The following is a 22,163-nucleotide window of genomic DNA, read 5'->3' as shown; positions in this document are numbered from 1 at the left end:
GGCTGGGCTATGATCTACCATGCACAAGGAACACTTCAGGCCAAGGCTTCTCGGAGAGAAGGACCAGCTCCCCCTGCAATTTCAGCGTTCCAAGGAGCCCCTTGCCAACCCAGCCCAGTGCAGATTAGCCCCCTTTTCCCTTGAACCCAGCACAGCTCCCCCTAGCAAGCACTGGTTCCTAGAGCACACCTGGGGGATCTGAGAGAGGCCCCCTGGCATGGGACTCAGGAGAATCGCAGCCCAAGGGAACCTCCTCCTAACGCTGGCCCTGCTAGCAAGAGGAGGAAGAAACAGCAAGATAATTTGGTTTGTTTGGTTTTAATAACAATAATAATCCCTTTTCCCTGCCCTGGACAGCCTGTGCCCCAGGGCATCTGGGGAATCAGCTGCCCGACACCCCCAAACACAGGGCTCCATGAGCTCCACTGCTACACAAAGTCTGATCCCTGCAAGCTCAGCGAGTGGGCTCTGATAGATACAGCAATGCACTCCCTTCCTGTGCTGTGTCTGCCAGAGCAGCCTGGTCCCTGGCGGCTGCTCCCATTAGGGGTGGGTGGGTGAGGGGCAGCCCTGGGCTGGTACGGCTCAGCGCAGCAGTCTCTCTCCCTCCCAGTACTTCCATCAGCCCTGGGGAGGGAGGGAGCCCTGTGGACAGGTGCTGGCTGGAGAGGTCCTGCTAGGATGGCACACAAGTGGGAGCTAACAGACCTGCATGGAGGAAGCAATGGCAGTCTCAAGCCCCCTTGCAACCTGCATCCCCCCAATCCAGTGGGCTCATTCTTTCTTCCCAAAGAACTTCTTAAAGACGGATTTGTTCTTGTGGCGAGAGGGGGTGCCTTCCCGTGGGCTCCCCGGCCTGGCCACAAAGGAGTGACAGCGAGCCCTGGGCATCGCCACCGCCTGCTCCCCGATGTACAGTGTGATGGAGTAGCTGCTCCCAGCCTCCAGGGACTCCTTGGGCACCGACACTGGCGTGATCTTCTGATAAGTGGCTGAAAGAGATGAAGCATTGAGCAGGCTGCAGCTTCCCATGGAAACACCACCACCACTGAACTATCAGGGGGCCTGGGATATGGGGCCTTTCCCTGCCAAGTCCCAGCTCCTGTCTGGCCCCTGATCAGAGGGATGATCTGGCTCGCCCATTCCCTCACAGGAGGAATGAGAGCTTTGACTAGCAGGGCACCAGCTCCAGTCTGGTCCCACATATAGGGGACTGTCTGGATAAGGGGCACTGGGGAATGGGATATAAATACAGGGACTTCCTATCCACTTTATTTTGGGGGCAACCTCCCCAGTGCCCAGAGCAGAGACTCCTCTCTATTCTAGACATGTCACTGTGAAGAGAAGGGTGTTGGCGCCATCACATGGTGGCCTTTGGCAATTAATTTCAGACCTCGAAAAGGAAAGTCTCAACTTCCTGGGGAAAGACACCTTAGGGCTGGGTGGGCAAGTGTGAGGTTCAACTGAAAGCCTGTGAAGCTGTGCTTAGTCCCACAAGCCCAGGCGGAAGCCTACCTGGGAAGCTCAGACTCTTTACAGCTTGAATGGCTCTTCTAAAACCTGCATATAGGCCATACACTCTCCATCCCCATCCTCACCTCCAACTGGGGTCAACCAAGCATGACTCACAACCCCAACCTTTGGGATGAAGCCCTTGCAGACTGGCTCTATGATGGGAACACAAAAAGGCCTGGATCTCAGCCCCCTTCCCATCACCTCTGACTAGCGAACTATTTATATGTAGCAGCCTGCTGCAGCCAGCCAATCAGGACCCAGAAGCCTACTAAGGCCGGTCAATCAGGATTCTATACCACCATTCATGCCAGGAGCTCCAAGCTCTTTACAAGCACAGCCCCACTGGAAGGGGGGTTAGGGTTACAGAGGGGGAGACTGAGGTGCAGAGTCCTCCCTGGACAAAGGGTCGGAGCCAGGAACAGAGCCTTGACCCATGGGCTCCCGGTCCCCTGCTCCTGCCACTAACCCAGTCTCCCCGTGCTGCATACCTGAGGTGAACGAGTGAGACCTCCTCTTGTGTGTCATCAGCGCATCCTCCTCCTCCTGGTAATTGTTATCCTGAGATCTTGGAGACACAGAAGGCAACCACTGGCACTGCCTGTGCCCTGTCGTGTGGCTGACGGCTTTGTGATTATCTCCTAATGCAGAAAGGGGAAACACAAGGAAAGGAGCTTATATACGTCAGACAGACAAGGGCTTCTAAGCACAGGTTGCTCTAGCACAAACTCAGCGCATTACAATGGTGCTGTTGTTACACTGGTGCAACATGGTAAGATGCAAGGTCACAACAGGATGCCACCCTGCCAGTCCCAAAGAGCCTTGGGTCACTTGTACTGTCTGCAGGCGAGGATTAGCCCACCAAACCCAGGATGGTGACGGGAGCAGAAGATGGGACCTTTCGCCTCTGGGAATTGGTACCAATCCAGCCCTGGTCAGCAGTGACCCAGCCTTGTTCCATGGCTGGATTGCGCAAGGGGAGTTGGTGGGTTTCAGTCCAGCCTCTGGTGGGACAAATATCCTCCTCACAAAATCCCCAGCCTCAACGGACAGGGTGAGGCCTGGCACTTGGTGGAGAGACCCCAGTTAAAACCAGGGTGCTGCAAGGAGGGAGGGAGGTGACTCAGTAGGGGGCGCTCTCTCCTCTTGAGTAGCAGTGACTCAGCAGGGGGTGTGGAGGTGTCTCAAGAGGGTCAGTACTGAGCCCAATGCTCTGAAGGGGGTTGTGCTGCAGGGAGGTGTTGTGTGTAGCTCAACACGGGGCACTCTGTCCTCTGACCTCAGCATCCCAGCGCAGTGCTAGGTGCAGCAGTACTCCAAGTGGGGTCATCTTCCAGAGAAGGTGGTTTGGCCAGGGCACTCTGCACAGGAGCTGGGATGGGGGTGAGGTGTTGGGAGGTTAACCCAGGAGTCCTGCCCAAACTCCAGCATGGGCAAGTTCATGGTGCCTCTCCAGCTGGAGAGAGGATTCTGAGGACATTAGTGTCTCCCACTCAGCTTGGCTCCCTCCCACCATGCAATGACTGGTGTCTCTCATATGTGTTTCGTACCAGCTCTTAGACCGTGCAGGAAGGCCCTGCTGGTGGAAGGACTCAGGACATGACGCTGGAACCTGTAGCTTGAGTGGGGGTTATTATGGAGCCACCTACCCAGGCATGAGCAGAGTAGTGAGAGGGGCACTGCCCTGCTACAGGGAGCAAGCGAGACTGAGCTGGGCACCTGAGAAGAGGCCCCAACAGGCTGGGGTGCTGGGAAGTCACCACACTCGCCCACCTGCTTGTGAGGCTGCTGAATCCAGTGTGTCCTCCCGAGTCCCATAAGGCAGCTGCAGCCTGGCACTTGACCTGGGCAGCAGTGTGATCTCTTGGTTCTTGGCTGTAACAGGCTGATGATGTCCCAGCAGGTGGGAAGAGCTGGAGCTTCCAGGCCCAGAGATCTTGCTGGGTCTGGGTACGAAAGGGAGTGGCAGAGAGACAGATTTAGAGAGCCTGTCTCACCTGCAGAGAAGGCCTGCTCACCTCAGGCAATCCGACCCACAGACAATTCAAACCAGCTTGGGCAGGACCCCTACCTGGGGGCTCTGAGTGGGGGAGGCATCTAATGCAGGCCACAGTCTAGCTCACCTGAAGCTTCTTTATGGCCCAGGAAGCTGGGTAACACAGCATGCTAATGGGGTTGGGAGGTGATACTCAACTGGGAGGAGCTGCAAACCCCAGTGAAGACGTGGCAATATCCAAAGGGACATGGAGAGGTTGGAGACATGGGCAGGTAATGGAAGGAGATTTGGCCTGGGCAGCGCAGTTAATTCATTGGGTCAGTACAGCCCCCTTCAGCTACACTGCAGGGCCCTGGCATGAGTGGCTCTGAATGCCAAGCATTAGCCATCACCTGCTCACTGATTAGATGAAGTTTCCCAGCACTCACCCCATAGCAGAGCTGGTCCCTTCAGCAGGCTGCGTGAGTGCCTGGAAATAATCCACTTCAGGGAAACCTGTGGGCAAAGCAAATATCTACTGATAAGGTAGAATAGAGTCAGCAATGCGAGTCCTGAAATTCACAGATGGTAGGGCCTGTCTCATGCCACGTTGGGCTGAACCACCTGGGATCAATGCCAGAGAGGTGCTGAGAGTCATGGGTGCTCGGCATGGCTCAGGATTTGCCCTTCTGTGCTCAGTGTCAGGTCAACAGCAGAGGTTCCCATCTAGGGGAATGGGTTACGGAGGCTGCCTTGGGCAGCCTCAGATGGCCTGGCACCTGGGATGGGTAAGAGCAGTGCCTGTTTGCAGTGCCTGTCTGCCATGGCAGGGGTTGGCTCCTCTTGCCCTGGGGTCTCAATGATTCTCTCTCACACCTGGCTAGGATTTCGTCATAGTGCCTGAGTCGTCTGCCTGGGCACAGACTTTGTTTAATGGTCATGCCCATAGGAGCGCCTCAACCTCATGGGAACTCACTAGTTTTATGGCAGGGAGACTCAGCTGGCATCAGTGGAGTCACTCCTGATTTACACTGGAGCACGTAAGGTCACAAATCAAGCCTAGCCCTGAAACTTAGGAGAAGGGGAGAAATGTAGACCTCTGACTCCTCCTGCACCAGAAAGTTCAGGAAGGACTATCCGCTTGTGGTGAGAGCAAAGCAATGAAAGCACAGAATGCACAGTTCATCCAGTGCCCCTCAGTCCTGCTGCTGTTCCAGCCCTGGGCTCCCCTCACACGACGTTGTCACTGCCCCTCACCCCTGACCTGCAGCCCCCACATTCCCCCTGTCGCTATCCCAGCCCTGGGCTCCCCACACACAGTTCTGCCCGTGCCCCTCACCCTGACCTGCAGCCCCCCTGCTGTCCTAGCACTGGGCTCCCCTCACACAGCTCTGCCTGTGCCCCTCACCCCTGACCTGCAGCCCCCCACCCCCCGCTATCCGAGCCCTTTGCTCCCCCCACACAGCTCTGCCCATGCCCCTCACTGATCCATCCCTGCATTGCCTCCTGCTCTGCCAGTGGCTGGAATGTTCCTCACCTGAATTCTGCTGCACTTTGGAGACCCACTGGTTCATGAGCAACTGTGATGGAGCTTTCAAGAGGTACTCAGAGCCATCCCGCAGCCTGGGAGGAAAATAGCAAGTCAGCAAAATGATGACATGAGGTGCAAATTCCTACCCTGCACCTCTCCAACCCCACCAGCCTAGGAGCCAAAGGGATTGAGGGTGGAATTACACTAGAACTTCCTATTAACTCCCTCTGGGCTACAGGCTCCCGGGTGAAGGAACCATGCTTCAGTGATTAGGGCTTGGTCCCCAGCACTCAGGGGCTGGCATTTCATCGGAGCTGACTGCTTCCCATTATCTGGCTATGCGTGTGGTCAATGAAGGGCGTTCGTCACAGCACTATGAGGAGGCCAGCAGGAGGCACTGTACTTATGGGACTGCCCACCCTTCCTGAAGCTCTGTGGAATTGATTGGTTGGGGTTACTCACTGTAGCCTGAAGCAGTTGGTCTTTTTGGTATACTCGGTTTCCTGGGTGCACTGTGCTCCCGAGAGGTTTAGGGGCAGGGCCACCACGGAGCTCTGCAGCACAAGGGACAGCAAAGAAAACAGTGAGGCCTCTGAGGCTGAGGGTCTTTTCCCCATGCCTAGCAGGGTTCCCTTGTGCCTGTGACTCACAACTAACTAGTGTCCATCCTGCTCCGTGGTCCCCACCACACCTAGGATCTGCCACAAGGGGTAACAGCCAGGACAAAGCTGTTCCCACCCAGCAGGCCGCGTGTAGGGGGTGTTCACGAAAGGCAAGTCTGGTGAGCAGCAACGTTGTGCTATGGTCTAGAGACTGTGGGTATCAAGGGGGGCGGAGGTGCTCTGTAAGTGGGTGACTGTGAGGAGCAGAGAGCTGGAGATAGGGGAGACGGGGGCAGCTGGCAGCACCACACAGGTGTGAAAGGTGAGTGAATCCCTGTGTGTGCCGTTCAGTGGGTCTCTGGCATCATCAGCTAAGGGAATGTTTTGTGCTTGTATTCCCTCCCCCTGGATGCAGTGCCAGAATCACCCAGAGACTGCGAAACTAAGGCCACCTCCCCGGCTCACAGCAACCCAGCACTTAGGAGGAGCACCCCAAGCACCAACCCCCAACCACCTAATAGCCTGCAGGAGGCTGGCAGCAGCAGAGGATCATGCAGGGTCCTGGGGTAGCAGGGACACCTGCATGGGTGAGAGTCTTGTCCTGCCCCTTCAAACACAACCGGGCTTCCCCCAACCAAAGGCCCAGGCACAGGGAGACAGGCTGGAGAGCAAGAGATCACGGTTCTCCTCTCAGCTCCAGCCATCTTTCTAGAGATCCTTGCTCCCCCTGCTCGCCTCGCCAGCCCCACCGACCTCAGCCGTATGTGCTGTCTGGGAGGTGAGGGGTTCATTCCCCCAGCTGGCTCAGCCCTGCTATCTGCAGCCTCCTGCCACTGATGATGATTTGCTCCTCAAAGCACTTGCATGCATTCATTAATGAAGCTGTACAACCTCTGACAGTTGTTCCAGTGCTAGACTGCAATTCGAGGAGGAAACTGAGGCATAAAGAAGGGACTTGCCCAAGGTTACGCAGTAAATAAGTGGCAAATTCAGGAGTTCTGAGTCCTCCGCTTCTTCAACCACTGACACTCCCACTGGCATTTTCCTTCCCCCACCTAGAGCCAAGAACAGAACCCAGGAGTCCTGGCCTCCATTCTTCCTGCTCTCACCAGTGGACACTACTCTGTCCTCACTGTCAGTCTTACATCCCCACCCTGCATCTCCCTGGGAGGGGCCCAGCTGCACACCGCACCTTGAGAGTGTCCTTCCTGTCCTGGTAGAAGCACAGTGTCTGCCTCATCAGCACCGCATGGAACAGGTTCCAGGTGCGACAGGTTGCCTAAGAGATCAGAAGCAAAGGCCAAAGGTGAAGCGAGTGAGGCCTGGCCCGGTCAGCATTGAAGCTCTTCTCTTGTCCAGGGAGAGTGCCAGGCTGCTATGCTGCTCCTGCTCTGATGAGTTAGCAGGAACGTGGTGCATCTCGGTGCTTTCTAGTGACAGGGCCATTAAAAAGTAGTGGTGGCTCAAGGGATCTCTGTGGCACTGCCAAATAGCTCAGGAATATGGAGAGGTACAAATGTGCCTGGGATTCCTCTTCCCTGCCAGCACTCTTCTCCTCCAGCTGCAGCACTGAAACACGCATGCCAGCTGATGCCCCAGGAGCTCCGAGGGCATATAACTAACACTGAAGACAGTGGGAGCAGCAGGATGGGGCCCCAGGCTGGCTAAGAGATGCAAACAGGGCTGGCGCTACCATTTAGGCAGCCTAGGCAATCGTCTAGGGCGCCAGAATAATTAGTGGGCGCCGTTTTGCCGAAGGGGGTGGCAGGCGGCTCCGGTGGAGCTGCCACAGTGGTGCCTATGGACAGTCGGATGCTCGCGCGGCTCTGGTGAACCTCTCGCAGGCATGACTGCGCCAGCTCCTCCGGAGCCGTGGAGCACCGGACCCTCTGCAGGCACCACTGCGGCAGCTCCATCAGAGCCGCGGGACCAGCGCGTGGGGCGGCGAAATTGCCGTGCGCCTAGGGCGCTCAAACCCCTAGCGCCGATCCTGGATGCAAACCTGGGTTACTTAATTTGGGAAAGACACCAACACACAAGCAGGACAAATCACAGCTTGTCCTTGTCTGCAGTTAGCGGTTAGTGCAGGCACAGCTACGCTGATTGCTTCCCCCCTCCCAATGGCTGAATCAGGGTTGCTTTCAAGTGCAGACAAGGGGATAGAGACAGCGTAAACACCAAGTGTGTGTCTAGAGCTGATTTCCTTTGACACAGAGTTTAAGTAAGTCCATGTTCTGGGGAGTTAAAATCATTTATCATCCTCAAAAAGCCCTCGGGTCCCTGCTGGCCCAATGTTCACAGGGCTAAGCCCGCAGACAGCAGGGAGGAGACTCAGTGCCTACCAGTCCCTGCACAGCCACTACGCTGCAGAAAACAGTCCTGGCCGAGCTTGCTTTGGTGCAGCTCCCTCCCAGAGATCCTGCAAACACACGTTTGGGTGCTGTTAACGCAGCAGACCTAGGGCCAGATTCACAGCTAGCATAAATCAATGTAGAGTTTTTGTTGACTTCAATGGAACTGCGTTGATTCACAGCAGCTGAGGATCCGGCCCATTGACTTCAGTGAAGCTGCACCCATTTACAAGAGCTAAAGATCTGGCCCTCAATGTCCAAGCACTAATTCCTCCCTGTTTGTGGCATGTCACTGGGCATGTTGCAGATTGACTCCAATGTGATACCATCACTTGGCAGGAGGGCCTGAGTGGGGTTGTACAATCTTAGAAGCGGCTATAAATGACTGGTATCCTGAGGAATATCAAGCTGCTAGCTCCATGCTGTGGATGCTGACCAGGGTCAATTTCCAGCGTTTAGGGAATGTTTAATAACAGCTCAGCAACTGCTTAGATCCTATAATCAAAGCCATGCACTGAAGTGTTACACAACTGCAGTCCTGATTAAGCACCAGCTTCCCCTGCTTAGAAAGAAGGTAAGTACCACTGGTGAGAAGTGCTCTGGGCAGCTTGGGAGATCAAATCACCAGCTCCACAGCTTGGAAGCAGCTGGAGAAATGCTCAAGGGGTTGGACTAGATGACGTCCTGAGGTCCCTTCCAGCCCTGATATTCTATGACGTTGCTGGGTGACAGCACCTTCGAGAACTGGGCCACTGACTTGTGCGGCTAGGTACATACCTGGGAGCCTAACGGGCCCCATTTCTGGCAGTGTCTCTGTGATGCAGTAGGGACTGTCTGTGTGGGGAGAGCAGGGGAGGACTTTAGGGGATGGACGATGCCAGGGCCTGTAACCTGAGCTAGGTAAGGGAGGGGAAAGGTCAACACCTTTGCCCGGGAAGGGGAACAAAGGAAGGGAGTGGCAGGAGGGAAGCAGTTTGAGTTTGGGCTTGGGCCTGCGTGGGCGGAATTCAGGGTATCCTAGCTAGGATCCAAGCACCCTGAAAGCCCAGAAGGACTCGGTGGAGGGGTCCTGACTGTGCATGCAAGCTCTGCTGCAACCGGTGTTCCTGTTGTCCAATAAACCTTCTGTTTTACTGGCTGGCTAAGAGTCACTGTGGGTCCCAGGAAGAGGGGTGCAGGGCCGGACTCCCCACACTCCGTGACAACTGGTGGGAGCGGCGGGAGATACTGCACCCCGTGGACGGCGCTTCCTGCAGTAAGTGACTGGGGAGCAGTAAAACGAAGGGGTGATTAACCCCTGGGAGGGTGTGCCCAGCGAGAAGGACTTTGCAGTAACAGGGTCCCCTGGGGGATTGCAGCGAGCGGTCCCAGGGGCGAAGGAGTCGGCAGCTCGACCCTGGCAGAGAGGTGGTGAACTCACGAAGGGCTGGTGCACTAGGGGTCCCCCTGGAAACCGTGGGGAGCGGCAAGCACCCCGGCCTGTGAGTGGCCAGCAGGAAGATGTATGCCAAGCGGCGCAAGTGTGACCTGCTGGAGCTATGCAAGCAGAGGGGTGCTGCATCTGTACCGACAGCTGTTTTCCAACCAGCCTGGACGCACTAATTTGACTGTCCACCGGGTGGAGACCGGGTCACATGCCCCTATAAGATGCTCCCCTTTTCGGGTCACTGGGAAAACTGCCCAGGATCTTGAAAGAGAGGTCAGGGACATGCTGGCTTTGGGGGTGATCCAGCCGTCTTCCAGCCCTGGGGCCTCGCCAGTGATGCTAGTCCCCAAGAAGGATGGGTCAATCCGGTTCTGTGTGGACTATCGAAAGCTCAATGCCATCACCGTATCTGATGCCTACCCTATGCCCAGGCCTGACGAGCTCCTAGACAAGCTGGGAGGTGCTCGGTACCTTACCACTATGGATCTTACCAAAGGCTACTGGCAAGTGCCGCTGGACGCAGATGCCAGGCTGAAATCGGCCTTTATCACCCCTCTGGGGCTCTATGAGTTTCTGACCCTGCCCTTCGGCCTCAAGGGAGCGCCGGCCACCTTCCAGCGCCTGGTGGATCAGCTACTGAGGGGGATGGAGAGTTTTGCCGTGGCGTATATTGACGACATCTGCGTCTTCAGCCAGACCTGGGAGGACCACATGTCCCAGGTTAAACAAGTCCTAGACCGACTCCGAAAGGCTGGGTTAACAGTCAAGGCTGAGAAGTGCAAGGTGGGGATGGCTGAAGTATCTTACCTGGGCCATCGGGTGGGGAGCGGCTGCCTGAAGCCGGAACCAGCCAAGGTGGAGGTGATCAGAGACTGGCCTGCTCCCCAAACCAAAAAGCAGGTCCAGGCCTTTATTGGGATGGCGGGGTACTATCGAAGGTTCGTGCCCCACTTTAGTGCCATAGCCGGCCCCATCACTGAACTGTGCAAAAAGGGGAAGCCAGACAAGGTGATCTGGACTGAGCAGTGCCAGGAGGCTTTCCGGGCGCTGAAGGAGGCTCTGGTTAGTGGCCCAGTTCTGGCAAACCCAGATTTTGACAAACCCTTTATGGTGTTCACTGATGCCTCAGACACGGGACTGGGGGCAGTGTTAATGCAGGAGGATGAAAAGGGGGAGAGACACCCCATCGTGTACCTGAGTAAGAAGCTGCTACCCCGGGAACAAAGCTACGCGGCCATCGAGAAGGAATGCCTGGCCATGGTGTGGGCCCTTAAGAAGCTAGAGCCATATCTCTTTGGGCGACACTTCACCGTGTACACCGACCACTCTCCCCTGACCTGGCTGCACCAGATGAAAGGAGCCAACGCCAAGCTTCTGAGGTGGAGCCTGCTCCTGCAGGACTATGACATGGACGTGGTCCATGTGAAGGGAAGTGCCAACCTGACAGCGGACGCGTTGTCCCGGAGAGGGGGCCCTGAACTTCCCCAGGTCACTGGGCAGAGTGACCCCGCTCAGTTCAGTCTCGAAGGGGGGAGAGATGTGAGGCAGTAGGGACTGTCTGTGTGGGGAGTGGGAGAGCAGGGGAGGACTTTAGGGGATGGACGATGCCAGGGCCTGTAACCTGAGCTAGGTAAGGGAGGGGAAAGGTCAACACCTTTGCCCGGGAAGGGGAACAAAGGAAGGGAGTGGCAGGAGGGAAGCAGTTTGAGTTTGGGCTTGGGCCTGCGTGGGCGGAATTCAGGGTATCCTAGCTAGGATCCAAGCACCCTGAAAGCCCAGAAGGACTCGGTGGAGGGGTCCTGACTGTGCATGCAAGCTCTGCTGCAACCGGTGTTCCTGTTGTCCAATAAACCTTCTGTTTTACTGGCTGGCTAAGAGTCACTGTGGGTCCCAGGAAGAGGGGTGCAGGGCCGGACTCCCCACACTCCGTGACAGTCTCTAACATAGTGGGTGTGTGATTAGAGACTGATAAAGAAGCAAAATGCAGTCGTGTAGCCCAGGGCCCACAGAGAAGGCCGGGCAGCTCCTACTGTACCTTTCTGCCTCCTGTCTGCAACACGTGTTTCCTTTCCAGCGTCCCTTCCATCATCTGAAACTCCACTTTACTGGGAGGCGTCTGCAAGGAGACAGGCAATGAGCAAAGCAGCCCCAGCACCACTGGACTGTTGGGCGTGCAGTTCCCAGCAGCCAGCAATCCAGGGGGTCCCACACCCAGCCAGGAGCATAACCTGAAGCCTGCAATGGCAAATGGGTCATTTGGGGTCAAAGTCTCTGTCAGAGGGATTATAACGGGGCCATATGTGTCCTGATGGGGACATATGCTGCCCTTCCAGACCTAGTGGGCAGGCTCAATGCTGCGCAGATTCAGGGGTGACAGTGCGGTGCTGTGCAATGGGACCTTCTTGGGATCCTGTATCCCTGACCCATTAAATACAAGGTTCTTCCCAGCCCCATCGATGGCCTCTGGGAACAGAAGACAGCAGTGAATTGCAAAGCAGGGAACCACAGCACAGAGACCATCTTCCTCACATTGGCCTGGATTTGCAATAAGCCCTGTGCATACATTTGCAATAAGCCCTGTGCATACATTTCTGTCCTGATAGGGTTATAAATCCACCTTGCTGCAGAAATCACCAGCCCTTCAGTTCCAAAACACAGTCCTTTCACACAAGCTACAGGAGAACTCCCATGGCTGGCACTCATAGACCTGTCATCCTTCTGGTGCATCAAGTCATAACAGGGCAAGACTGCGCCCTTGTACACAGGCTCAAAGGCAAGTACCTGCCTCGCCATAGCCTCACACTGTGCACACGCCTGCAGTAAGCACATGTGCAGAGCAGACGTGCATTTGCACATGCCATCTGTGATCTGCCATTTAGAGCAATGGTTCTCAGCCAAGGCTATGTGTACCCCTGGAGGCACATAGAGATCTTCCTGGGCAGGGGCAGCTCTAGGTATTTTGCCACCCCAAGAACGGCAGGCAGGCTGCCTTTGGTGGTTTGCCTGCGGGAGGTCCCCGGTCCCGCGGATTCGGCAGCACACCTGCAGGAGGTCCGCTGAAGCCGCAGGACCAGCGGACCCTCCGTAGGCATGCCGCCAAAGGCAACCTGCCTGCCGCCCTCGCGGCGACCGGCAGAGCGCTCCCTGTAGCATGCCGCCCCAAGCACGCGCTTGGCATGTGGTGCCTGCAGCTGCCCCTGTTCCTGGGGGAACAGCAATTCATCTAGATATTTGCCTAGTTTTATAGCAGGCTACAGAAAAAGCACTAGCAAAGTCAGTACAAACTAAAATTTCATACAGGAAATGACTTGTTTATACTGCTCTGTATATTATACACTGAAATGTAAGTGCAGTATAAACTCCAGTCGATTTATTTTATAACAATATGGTAACAATGAGAAAGTAAGCTATTTTTCAGTACTAGTGTGCTAGGACACTTTTCTGTTTTGATATCTGATTCTGTAAACAAGTAGTTTTTAAGTGAGGTGAAACTTGGGGGTACACAAGACAAATCAGCCTCCTGAAAGGGGTCCAGTAGTCTGGAAAGGTTGAGAGCCACTGGCTTAGAGCAGGGGTTCTCAAACCCGGGGTTGAGACCCCTCGGAGTCATGGGGTTATTACATGGGGGGTCATGAGCTGTCAGCCTCCACTCCAAACCCTGCTTTGCCTCCTGCATTTATAATGGTGTTAAATATATTAAAAAGTGTTTTAATTTATAAGGGGGGGTCGCACTCAGAGGCTTGCTGTGCGAAAGGGGTCACTAGTACAAAAGGTTGAGATCCACTGGGTTAGAGCATGGGATCACATCTCCCTCTAGTGGCCAGTCTCTGCACCTAACTCAGCCTGCTACTGACTTCCAGATAACAGAATTACTGCTTCAACTCCAGTGGCAGGAGAGGTGATTTTGGTACTGAAACGCATGAGTTTGACCCTGCTGATGGCTGTGGGGGAGGTCTGGTTTTGCGCCTTGGCACAGGCTGGAGATGGTGTTTGGACATCCAGCTAAGCCCCACGTGCTGCTCACGAGTGATCCTTTGTGGCCAGTGCAGGAGCAGGTTAGCCAGGCCAATTGTGGCTCAGAGGCTTGGGATAAAGCAGGGAATCTGTAGGTATCTGGCCCCATCACTGCAGTGCCTGAGAGCATGTGAAAAAGACAGTACAGCTTCTGGGAGGTCTCCCCCAACCCCTATGGAACAGGACACAAAGCTCACTAACCTTGCCAACATCTCTGTTCTCTTCCTGATGCGTCTGCTGGCTCTGTGGGCAGGTGCTCTCCACTGATCCAACGGATGCAGCCTCCTTTGCCCCACAGGGATCGGCTTGACAGGACAAGGACGCCCAGAACCTGCGTGGGCTGCCCTCACTACCGTGCCCGTCACTGGTGCCTCTTTCCCCGTCTGGGCTCTGAAGGAGTTGGGTGGAGGTGGGAAGGGTGAACTTGGCCACCAGCATGTTATTCGCTGATGTTAGGATCAGTCTTCCACTGGAAACCTCTGGGCTCTGTGCCTTGTCTGCCTTGTTCCCTGATGTGGGGGGGACATCAGTGTTTGCACAGGGGCTCTGCCTGTTGCGCCCCTCCACGTTCCTCCAGATGGCCTGCAGCTCCTCCTCCTCTTCTTCAAACAACTCGTGGTCGGGGTGGCAAACCTCAGCTGAGCCTGAGAGCTTTGCCCCTTTGGACAGCCCTGATATGGCCACCCTTCTGTCTGGAGCCAGGCCCTGGCCGTCTAACCCTGCTGACGCCAGGCCATGCGGCTGGGCACTGAGCTGGCACTCAGACACAGATAGCAGGATCGGTAGGTTTGTACACTGTCCAGAGCATGCCATGAGGCTTTCCTCCACAGCCTCCTGGAAGGGCGCAGGCTCTAGACAATGCTCTGGGGGATCTTCCCTTAGCTTGCCATTCACTGCGGGATGCTCTGGTTTGGCTGTGCTGGGGGCCCTTCCGGCACCACTCGTGTGCTTAGTGGGAGAAGTCCTGAGCTCCGCCTTTGTTGCTTCTCCGAGTCTGGGTCTGAAGCCTGCCGTCTTCTCAGCCTTTGCGCTGCTGGACGTGCCCAGTGTGGCCGCCAGCTTGTCCCACTCGCGCCCAATCTGCTCGTGCAGCACGCTGATGCGGGAGAGCCGGTTCAGTCTGAAGTCCAGGAAATCATCACTGCCACTGCCCTGGCTCCTGGGAGTCCATCTCTTCTCCCCACAGGGAGCGGCACCAACGCCGTGCACCTTTGGCCTGCGGTAGCTTGGGTTGAAGCTCACCTCTTCGAACCAGGTGCCTCCCTCACTTTGAGGAGCCTTCCTGAAAGCATCCCTTGGCCCTCTGGGCCTTTGGCATGTGGCCAGCGGCTGCTTCAGCGTTTCCTTCTGCGGGCTGGCCCCATTCGCCTCCCTTTCTGCCCCACTGGTGTCCCACAGAATCACCCCACCATCCTGCCTCACCTCCTCCCTTCCTGGCACCTCCTTCTGCGCTACTTTAATGGCGTCCTGGACGTTACCAAGGAGACCCAGGTCCTTCGGCAACTCCAAGCTCAACACAGACCCCAGGGAAAGGTGCCGGCAAGCACTCTTCGCCGCCGCCAGCTGGGAATTGCTGGACCCCCAGGCTTGGCTCAGGAATTCAGCTTTGGGGCCACCAGATGCCGCCCTGACAATGCCACATTCTTCCTCAATGGCTCTCCCCAGCGGGTTCTTCACAAGGTCCAACAGCTGCCCGAGCCTGGGGCTCGGAGGCCTCCCTCCGAACTTCTTCCCACTGCTGCACTTGGGAGGCCAAGTGTTGCTGGGATTGTGCTTCTCCTCCAGCAAAGGCCGCAGCCTGCTGGGACCTGCTCCCATGATGCCCTGCGGCATGAACAGCTTAGCATCCTCTGCCTTTGCCTGACCCTTTCTCTTCAGGCTGCTGAGGAGGGAGCTGGAGCTGATCTTGGGCAGGGTGTGGAAGGCAGCCTCAGGCCTGGGGCTTGGGACCAGGGAAGCATGGGCTACGGTGGGCGCACGCTTGGCTGGCTGTGGCATGGTCGAGCTCCTGCAGGTGGCATCTCGATCCCTCTCTTTCTCTTTCACATGCAGATAGGTGCTCACCTGGGAAACACAAGGGTGAGGGAGACGTGAGACCCACCGTTCAACCGCTCCAAGTCACTAGTGCCCACACCTGCCTGGGTGGGCACAGCCCTGGACTCACTCATGTGCTGGGTCCTTAATGGCATGCACTAGCACATAGCTCCTCCTGCCCAGCTGTCAGTCACACATCACAGTAAGCCTCATTCTCATCACACAGTGGCCAGCTGGGTCAGGCAGCCCAAGACACATTCCAGGATGTCACAGTCACTTGGCTTCATTGTGGGGGACCAGCTCCCACAATCCTGTTCTAGTGCAGGGCTAACCCAATGATGCCTTAATAGGGGCTGCACTTCGGGTGACCAGATGTCTCAATTTTATAGGGGCAGTCCCGATATTGGGGGATTTGTTTAATATAGGCTCCTATTACCCCCCACCCCCAATCCCGATTTTTCACTTGCTGTCTGGTCATGCTAGCTGCACTGGCCAACTCACCAGCTGGGATGCTCCTAATTGTGCCCCCATCACCTGTCATGTTTTTGGAGGGACTGCAGATCCCAGCATGCAATGCTTCCAGGGAGCTCAGTGGGTTGATATCCTGGGAGATGTAGTATAGTAGGCTGCCCCTTCATATTACAGAGGCTAGCAGTTGCAGGCTGTGGTGCAGAACCCCACATGCCCTCTGGCTGCGCCAGTATAGCAGAGGCTGGCTGCATCGTTCAAACAGCACAGATCCCCTCCCTGTACCCTTTGCTGGCTGGAGCCCATCTAGCAAAAGAGACTCAGTCACTGCTGGTGCCCCGATTCTAGGATTTCACTCCTTCCTGTTTGTGCCAAGTGGGAGGACTCTGAACACTTGGGACTTGCTCTGTCCCTGCGTTCCCCACCACTTAGCAAAGGTGCCTGTTTCTTTTTCTAAGCCAGTGCTTCTCACCCTTATTACACAAGAGGGCCACAGAAACCTATCCACAACCTGGTGTGGGTTAAAAACATTCTACGTATTTTAATAAAATTTAAATTCACCTGTATTGATTTATATTTTAAGTTGAGCTTGTTTTGTATGTGTTTCTAAGTACAGTATTGTCTATATATACACCTGTGTAAACTAAAATGATATAAACATGATGACAAAATGCTAATGAACCGGCCATTAATATATTGTGTTCAAACTGGCCATGGGCCTTATGAAATGTTCGGGTTGGCTGTGTACAGCCCACGGGCCGTAAGTTGGACAGCCCTGCTCTAAGACACCTCCCCCTCTTCCATGCTCACAGTGCTTCCTGGCCTTTCCCACTGAAACGGGCAGATCCTTTAGCAGGTCTGTGCAGCCTGAGGCTGGGAGAGGATGCTGGCAAAGACCTCCATCCTCCTGTGGCGGGGGGAATGGATCAGCACTTCCCTGAATTCAAGGCTGGGTGCTGCCTACTATCCCCAAGTCTTCTAGCTGGCTCTCTATTCCTGTCTTGTCCAGGTGAATGAACTATTCCTGTAGGGGCCCTGGTCAGGTCACAGCTCTGCTTCCAAGCTCCAGCCCAGCTCACGTAGCACCAAGCCCTAAGCCTACCTCAGACCCGAGCACCTGCCCCATGCCTGTGACTGTCCAAAGATGCTGCACACAGGGACCTGGTCAGCTTCTCTGCGCTGGATTATTGCTGATTTCAAGAGCTCCTGACAACTCCCCCAGGATAGAAATGCACAAGATAGGGAGCATTAAACAAACACAATTCTGTGTGAAAGCAGCACCAGTAATAGTGCCTGCCTCACAGCCCTGAAGCCCTCCAGGTATCCCCAGGACAGGCCTGGCTCATGCAACACACCCTCCCTCCACCAGTCTGCTCCAGGACTCCCTAGCACATTCAGGTCTTGGCCTGTCTGCTCAGGCTGGTGACAGGAACCACCAGCTGGACTGTGGGTTTGGAGAGCTGCCCCCTGACGACTGGACTGAGACCTTCCGGCTCATTTCCCTCCCAACAGCCAGCAGATGGAAACCACTTACCAAGAGGGCCAGACAGCAACAGTCCAAGAGGTGAGAGGCCCAGTAGCCCATTCCCTAGCCCCCGGGGCCAGCTGGTGCACTGATCTCATTCTGCGGAGTACTGTGACACCAGGCAGCCCTCGGGAGGCCATTTCTCGTGGCTGGGTTATCAGGATAGCAGGGTGCCCTCCCTGTCCACTCCCTCCACTGCTGCAGCCCTTCTAACAGGGGGATGAGCCATAGCCTGGCCTCTCGGCAGGGAGCCAAGGCGGACCAGGAGCGGTATCAGAGAGAGGACACAGAGGGACTCGCAGGGATGGGACGGTGCGTTAGTATAGGGCAAGCTCATGCCATGCAGCCACTGTGCCCGGCATGCAGCCTCTGGGACGTTACCTCTTCCATGGGCCGGCGAGACGGCTTTTTCTTTCGCTTTAAACTACCCAAAGTGTTTCCTAAAAGCCCCTGGCAACGCTTCCAAAAGGTTTTACAGCCTGAGGGTTTAGTGCCAGGGAGCTGAGTGTGGGGAAAGAGAGACACAAAAAGAAAATTGAGGGAGGAGCGCAGGTGGCCTGTTACAGCGAGGAGGAGGAGGGGAGGAGAGGTGCCACGGTGCTAAAGGCCAGCCCCCTGCTTGAAATCCAAGGGAACTTGTTCTGTATCTGCCATCCTGAGTGGCAGGGGTGCCAGGGCTGGGGCTCCCTAGTCCAGAGGGTCCACCTGCTTTGCTCTTGAGTCATCTGAGAATCTCCTGAGCTCTCTGCTGCTCAACCTCAGCCCCTGGGGTCTGGGTTCACCCGAAAACACCTCCACTCTGCCATGCCCTTCCAAGTGCACCTGGCAGTTTCCAAGCCCTACAAAGCCACAGCCCTGAATTCACCTGCAGTTGGACAAGCTCTGCCCTAGGGCAAGGCTCACCCAGGCAGCTCTATCGAGAAACATGGTCTCTCCTGTCTCCCCTCGCACCAAGCCCGCTGTGCACAGCACAAGCTAGCAGCCCTGCAAAGCCGTGTCCCACCAGTGTGGCATCACCTACCCTGTGCAGGGACTCTTCCCCCAGCATCCCTCCAGGCTGCGCCAGCTGCAGCTTCTTCTCCCCCTTCTTGCCAATACTCAAGATCAAGTTGACTGTCCCGCCCAGGCTGCTGGGCCCAGGCTGCGGCACCAGCAGCACTGGGATCTCTGAGGAATCCAGAACTAGAGTCTCCTTGGGGGTTTCCACCTCCAGTGGGGTGGAGTCACCAGGATCTTCCCAGCTCTGCTCCAGCCCTTGGAGTGGATCTGGGATAGATGGGGCAGAAAGAGAGGCCACTTCTCTCTCTTGACTCTGGAGCTGTGTCTTGGGCCCCTGCAGTGGGGTGAGGGAGCACAATGTGGGCTGAGGCCCTTTAGAAGTGTTAGGGCCCAGGATGCCATCTGCTTCGGGCACAGCTGCTTGGGTGCATGGGTCCTGGGAAGCAACAGAAGATGATGAAGAGGTGGGGTTGTGGGGATGGCCTGCACACCTCCTTTCCCTCCACTGGGCCACCATACACCCCTGCCCTACATCTGGTTCCTCCTCCCCCCATACCCTCTCTGCTGTGCCCCCTCCTGCACCTCTCTACACTATGGGTGCACAGTGGGATTTGGTGGCCTCCCCATGCAGGAACCCTGGGACTCTCACGCTCTTATATGACAGCACTGGATGCCAAAGGCAGTCTGGATGCACAGATCTCCAAGTGCTTTACAGGCATTTATTAATTCAGCTTCACAGCCCCTCCCCCTCACTTAGGGAGGTGGATCAGGAGCATTATCCCTGCATTGCAGGTGGGGTAACTGAGGCACAGAGCAGGGCGGGGAGTCACTCAAGCCTGCAGAGTGACTAGCAATGCCAGGGCTAGAACCCAAGAGCCCTGACTGCTGGTCCTCTGCCTTAACCACTAGCCCATCCTTCCTCTATCAGGCCTGTGGTGTACAGCTTCCCCGAGACTCTCCAGATGGAAACAGCCACCATGGTTTATGTGAGTCTCCCTGATTTTTGCCCTGGTGGACACAATGCCTGTGTATCTGCTCCTGCCCCATGCTGACCGTGTAGATATCTTTCATTGTGCTGAGAGATGCCCCTCAGCTGGGCTGAGCAAACACTGGCCTGACCCATCCCTGCTCACAAACTGTCCCACAGCAGCTACAGACTCACTTGGCAGCTGGGGGACACACTCAGCGCAGAGTCCAGGGGATCGTCTTGGCCCTTTTTGCCATCACTCTTGTTCTCAGCATCCCAGTGGTGTTTCTGTGCTCGCCAGCGCACCAGCACCCATCCCAGCATGCTCTGCAGCTCCTCCAGGCGTTCCTTTATCTAAGGGGAGAGCAAAGATGCCGAGTGCTCCCGTGAGAACTTAAGCTCCCCTCCTCTGCTCCCCAAACACAACTTCAGCCTGGGACTGGGGACAGAGAAGCCAATGGGGAGCGTGGGATGCTGAGAACCCTTCGTCAGGGACTGGTGCTTTCTTCAGGAGCAACTTCATAATGGGCCCTTTGGGGCCAGGTCTGGGAAGAAAGCTGAGCCCCAGCAGGTCTGTGTTCAGTATCCATCACGTGGGTAACCACCCCAGCAGCAGGATGGTCTGATTGCCCCTGGTGAGGTGGGCGGTTGAGGCTGGCTCCTCCTGAGCATTGAATGGCTTGTTGATAAGTCTCTCTCACTGGGCTCCCATAAGCTAATGGTTTGGCTGGGCACTGTGTCCACGACTCTTCTCTCTGATGACCCCGCAGGTTGCATCTGCCCTGTACCAGGCTCAGCCCCAAGGGTTTTCAATGGGGAGCTTGTGAAGCATCCCCCAGTCCACCTCCTGCTTACCGTCTCACTCAGGTAGTGCTCCTCGGACACCAGCGTCTGCCCTGTGGCCGCCAGCTCCTCAAACTCCTTGAACTTGGCCTCAATTTTCCCATCCAGCTCTTCCCACTGAGTCTCCGGAAGCCCATGAGCACTCACGCTCTCTGAAAAGATCTGAGCCCTTGTGTCCTCTGTCCAGGAGCTGCAGAAACAAGGGGGCAGGGCCATAACGAGCCACTGGGAAGACTGTTGGGAATACAGCTGCCGACCGCTCTCCTCCCCTCTCCCCACCCCTTCCTAGGAGGGCACAGGTGGGGAACTCCCTCCGGGCCACAGGCTGAGCCGGATCTTCAAGCCAGAGTTTGATTCTCCACTAAGTCCCACTATCCAGAGAACATCCCTTCAGTGAATGGCGAGCAAGGAAGGCAGAGAAAACAGCCGTGCTCTAACTCAGTCTCCACAGGGAGTTTCCCCCCAGGCTGAGGGATGAACAGAGCTGCCACCTAGCAGGATGCTACTGCGACTGTTGTGGCACTTAGTGTGTTGTTAAAGCTTCCCATGGACTCCTGCAGCTTTCCTGTGACTTTCTGCCACCGCCTCCCATTCCTCGCAGTGCGACTGAAACCACAGGCTGCCCACTGCCATTTCCCTACAGCTGTGCTAGTGGCACTCCGGCTTCCCAAGTACAGACAGTCACCCATAGTTCTCACCAGGACTACAGCCAGGCTGCCTTCGGGGATGATGGGCACCGTCAGGCTCTGTGGTGAACCCAGGAAGGTGTGAGGGGGCAGAGGGAGGGAGAACATGAGGGCTGCAGGCTGAGGGAAAATATGAGAGGAAGGGGAAGGCAAGGGCCAGGAGACGGTGGGGAAGCCTGGGGAGCGATAGGAGAGCGGCAAACATCCTGGGTTTCTGTGGACACCTGACTTTCCCCAGGGAGCTATTTCAGCTCCCCTTGCACCTCCCCAGCCTGCTCCCCACAGAGCAATGACTGCCGGACACTTGTGAACCCCAAGCTGAGCACCAGCCCTCAGGCTGTCCTCCCTGGCTCCCAGCTTTCCAGGCAAGGCTGGCTGGATCACAAAGGCAGTTGGAAGGGAGGGTGCCCTGCAGGCTGCAGCCACTTACATCATGGCTAAGTAATCCCCGAAGAACTGCTGCAGCCGACCGGCCCGCTGCACATGGCCCTTGTTCTCCAGCACCAGCTTCCGCAGCTCCTCCCAGGCCTGCAGCGTCCCCTGGATCTCCGGGCCCATGTCATGCATTCGAGCGGGGCAGAGCTTTTCCAGGTGGATGACTGCCTTCTCCAGCTCCTCCATGTCCCCCTCCAGCGCCTCGGACACATTGAACTAGGGGACACAAGACAAAAGGACTCTGAACACTTGAAAGAGACCCTCTCAGCAGGGGGCTCGCGGCTCCCTTCCCCATGGGGGAGTGTGTTTCTGCCCCTCTGCCTGAAGACAGGAGGGGACCAAGCCTGCCTGGTTGGCTTGCCAAGGTGTTTCCTTCCCCTACCACTTGAGGAAAAAGATCAGGGGTGGGGATCAACATGGCAGGGCAAAGCACCGGGCTAACTCCCTCAGGTGCCGGCACCTGGAGATGGGACCCAAACCCAGGCCCCCTGCATGGCAGGGGCGGACATTAGTCACTAGGCCACCAGGCTGAATCCCTTCAGCATTGCTGTGTAGAGAGTTAAGACCCACACCTGGTCCTCCTACATATAGCTCAGAGCACTGAGCCCCTGGCCATGGGAGCAGTCTCTGCTTTATCGTCTCTCCTGTGTGACAGGGGATGGAAGTGCAGGAGGACATATGCTCTGTGGGGAGCTGTGCTCTGAGGGGTGCAGGGCATGACGGAGCAGGGGATGGGGAGGAGGCTTTAGGGGCACAGGGGATCTGTGCTCTGTGGGGTGCAGGGGGTGGGGGAGC

The 22,163-nt window shown here is 56.3% G+C and overlaps 1 protein-coding gene across 3 annotated transcripts in view; it reads right to left on the bottom strand.

Annotated features, from left to right (window-relative positions):
* Positions 1–316: 316 nt before the first annotated feature.
* LOC115648900 overlaps positions 317–22,163 on the bottom strand; it is a 46,682-nt gene continuing 24,835 nt past the window's right edge. For 2 of the 3 annotated variants that reach the window (XM_030557215.1, XM_030557214.1), the window contains exons 20-33: positions 21,364–21,584; positions 20,260–20,437; positions 19,600–19,758; positions 18,460–18,873; positions 17,820–17,939; positions 13,613–15,475; positions 11,433–11,513; positions 6,813–6,899; positions 5,481–5,572; positions 5,025–5,110; positions 3,937–4,003; positions 3,286–3,458; positions 2,004–2,153; positions 317–992 (exon numbers count right to left, since the gene is read on the bottom strand). In XM_030557215.1, coding sequence (XP_030413075.1) covers positions 775–992; positions 2,004–2,153; positions 3,286–3,458; positions 3,937–4,003; positions 5,025–5,110; positions 5,481–5,572; positions 6,813–6,899; positions 11,433–11,513; positions 13,613–15,475; positions 17,820–17,939; positions 18,460–18,873; positions 19,600–19,758; positions 20,260–20,437; positions 21,364–21,584 — 3,909 coding nt within the window. In that variant the 3' untranslated portion in view covers positions 317–774. The remainder of the gene's footprint in view (positions 993–2,003; positions 2,154–3,285; positions 3,459–3,936; positions 4,004–5,024; positions 5,111–5,480; positions 5,573–6,812; positions 6,900–11,432; positions 11,514–13,612; positions 15,476–17,819; positions 17,940–18,459; positions 18,874–19,599; positions 19,759–20,259; positions 20,438–21,363; positions 21,585–22,163) is intronic. The other variant, XM_030557216.1, reaches the window with a different exon arrangement.

The sequence above is a fragment of the Gopherus evgoodei genome, chromosome 3, assembly GCF_007399415.2.
Source record: "Gopherus evgoodei ecotype Sinaloan lineage chromosome 3, rGopEvg1_v1.p, whole genome shotgun sequence".
NCBI classification, from domain to species: Eukaryota; Metazoa; Chordata; order Testudines; family Testudinidae; genus Gopherus; species Gopherus evgoodei.
The sequence above is the reverse complement of the archived record's forward strand: the minus strand, read 5'-3'. Positions and strand labels throughout refer to the sequence as shown.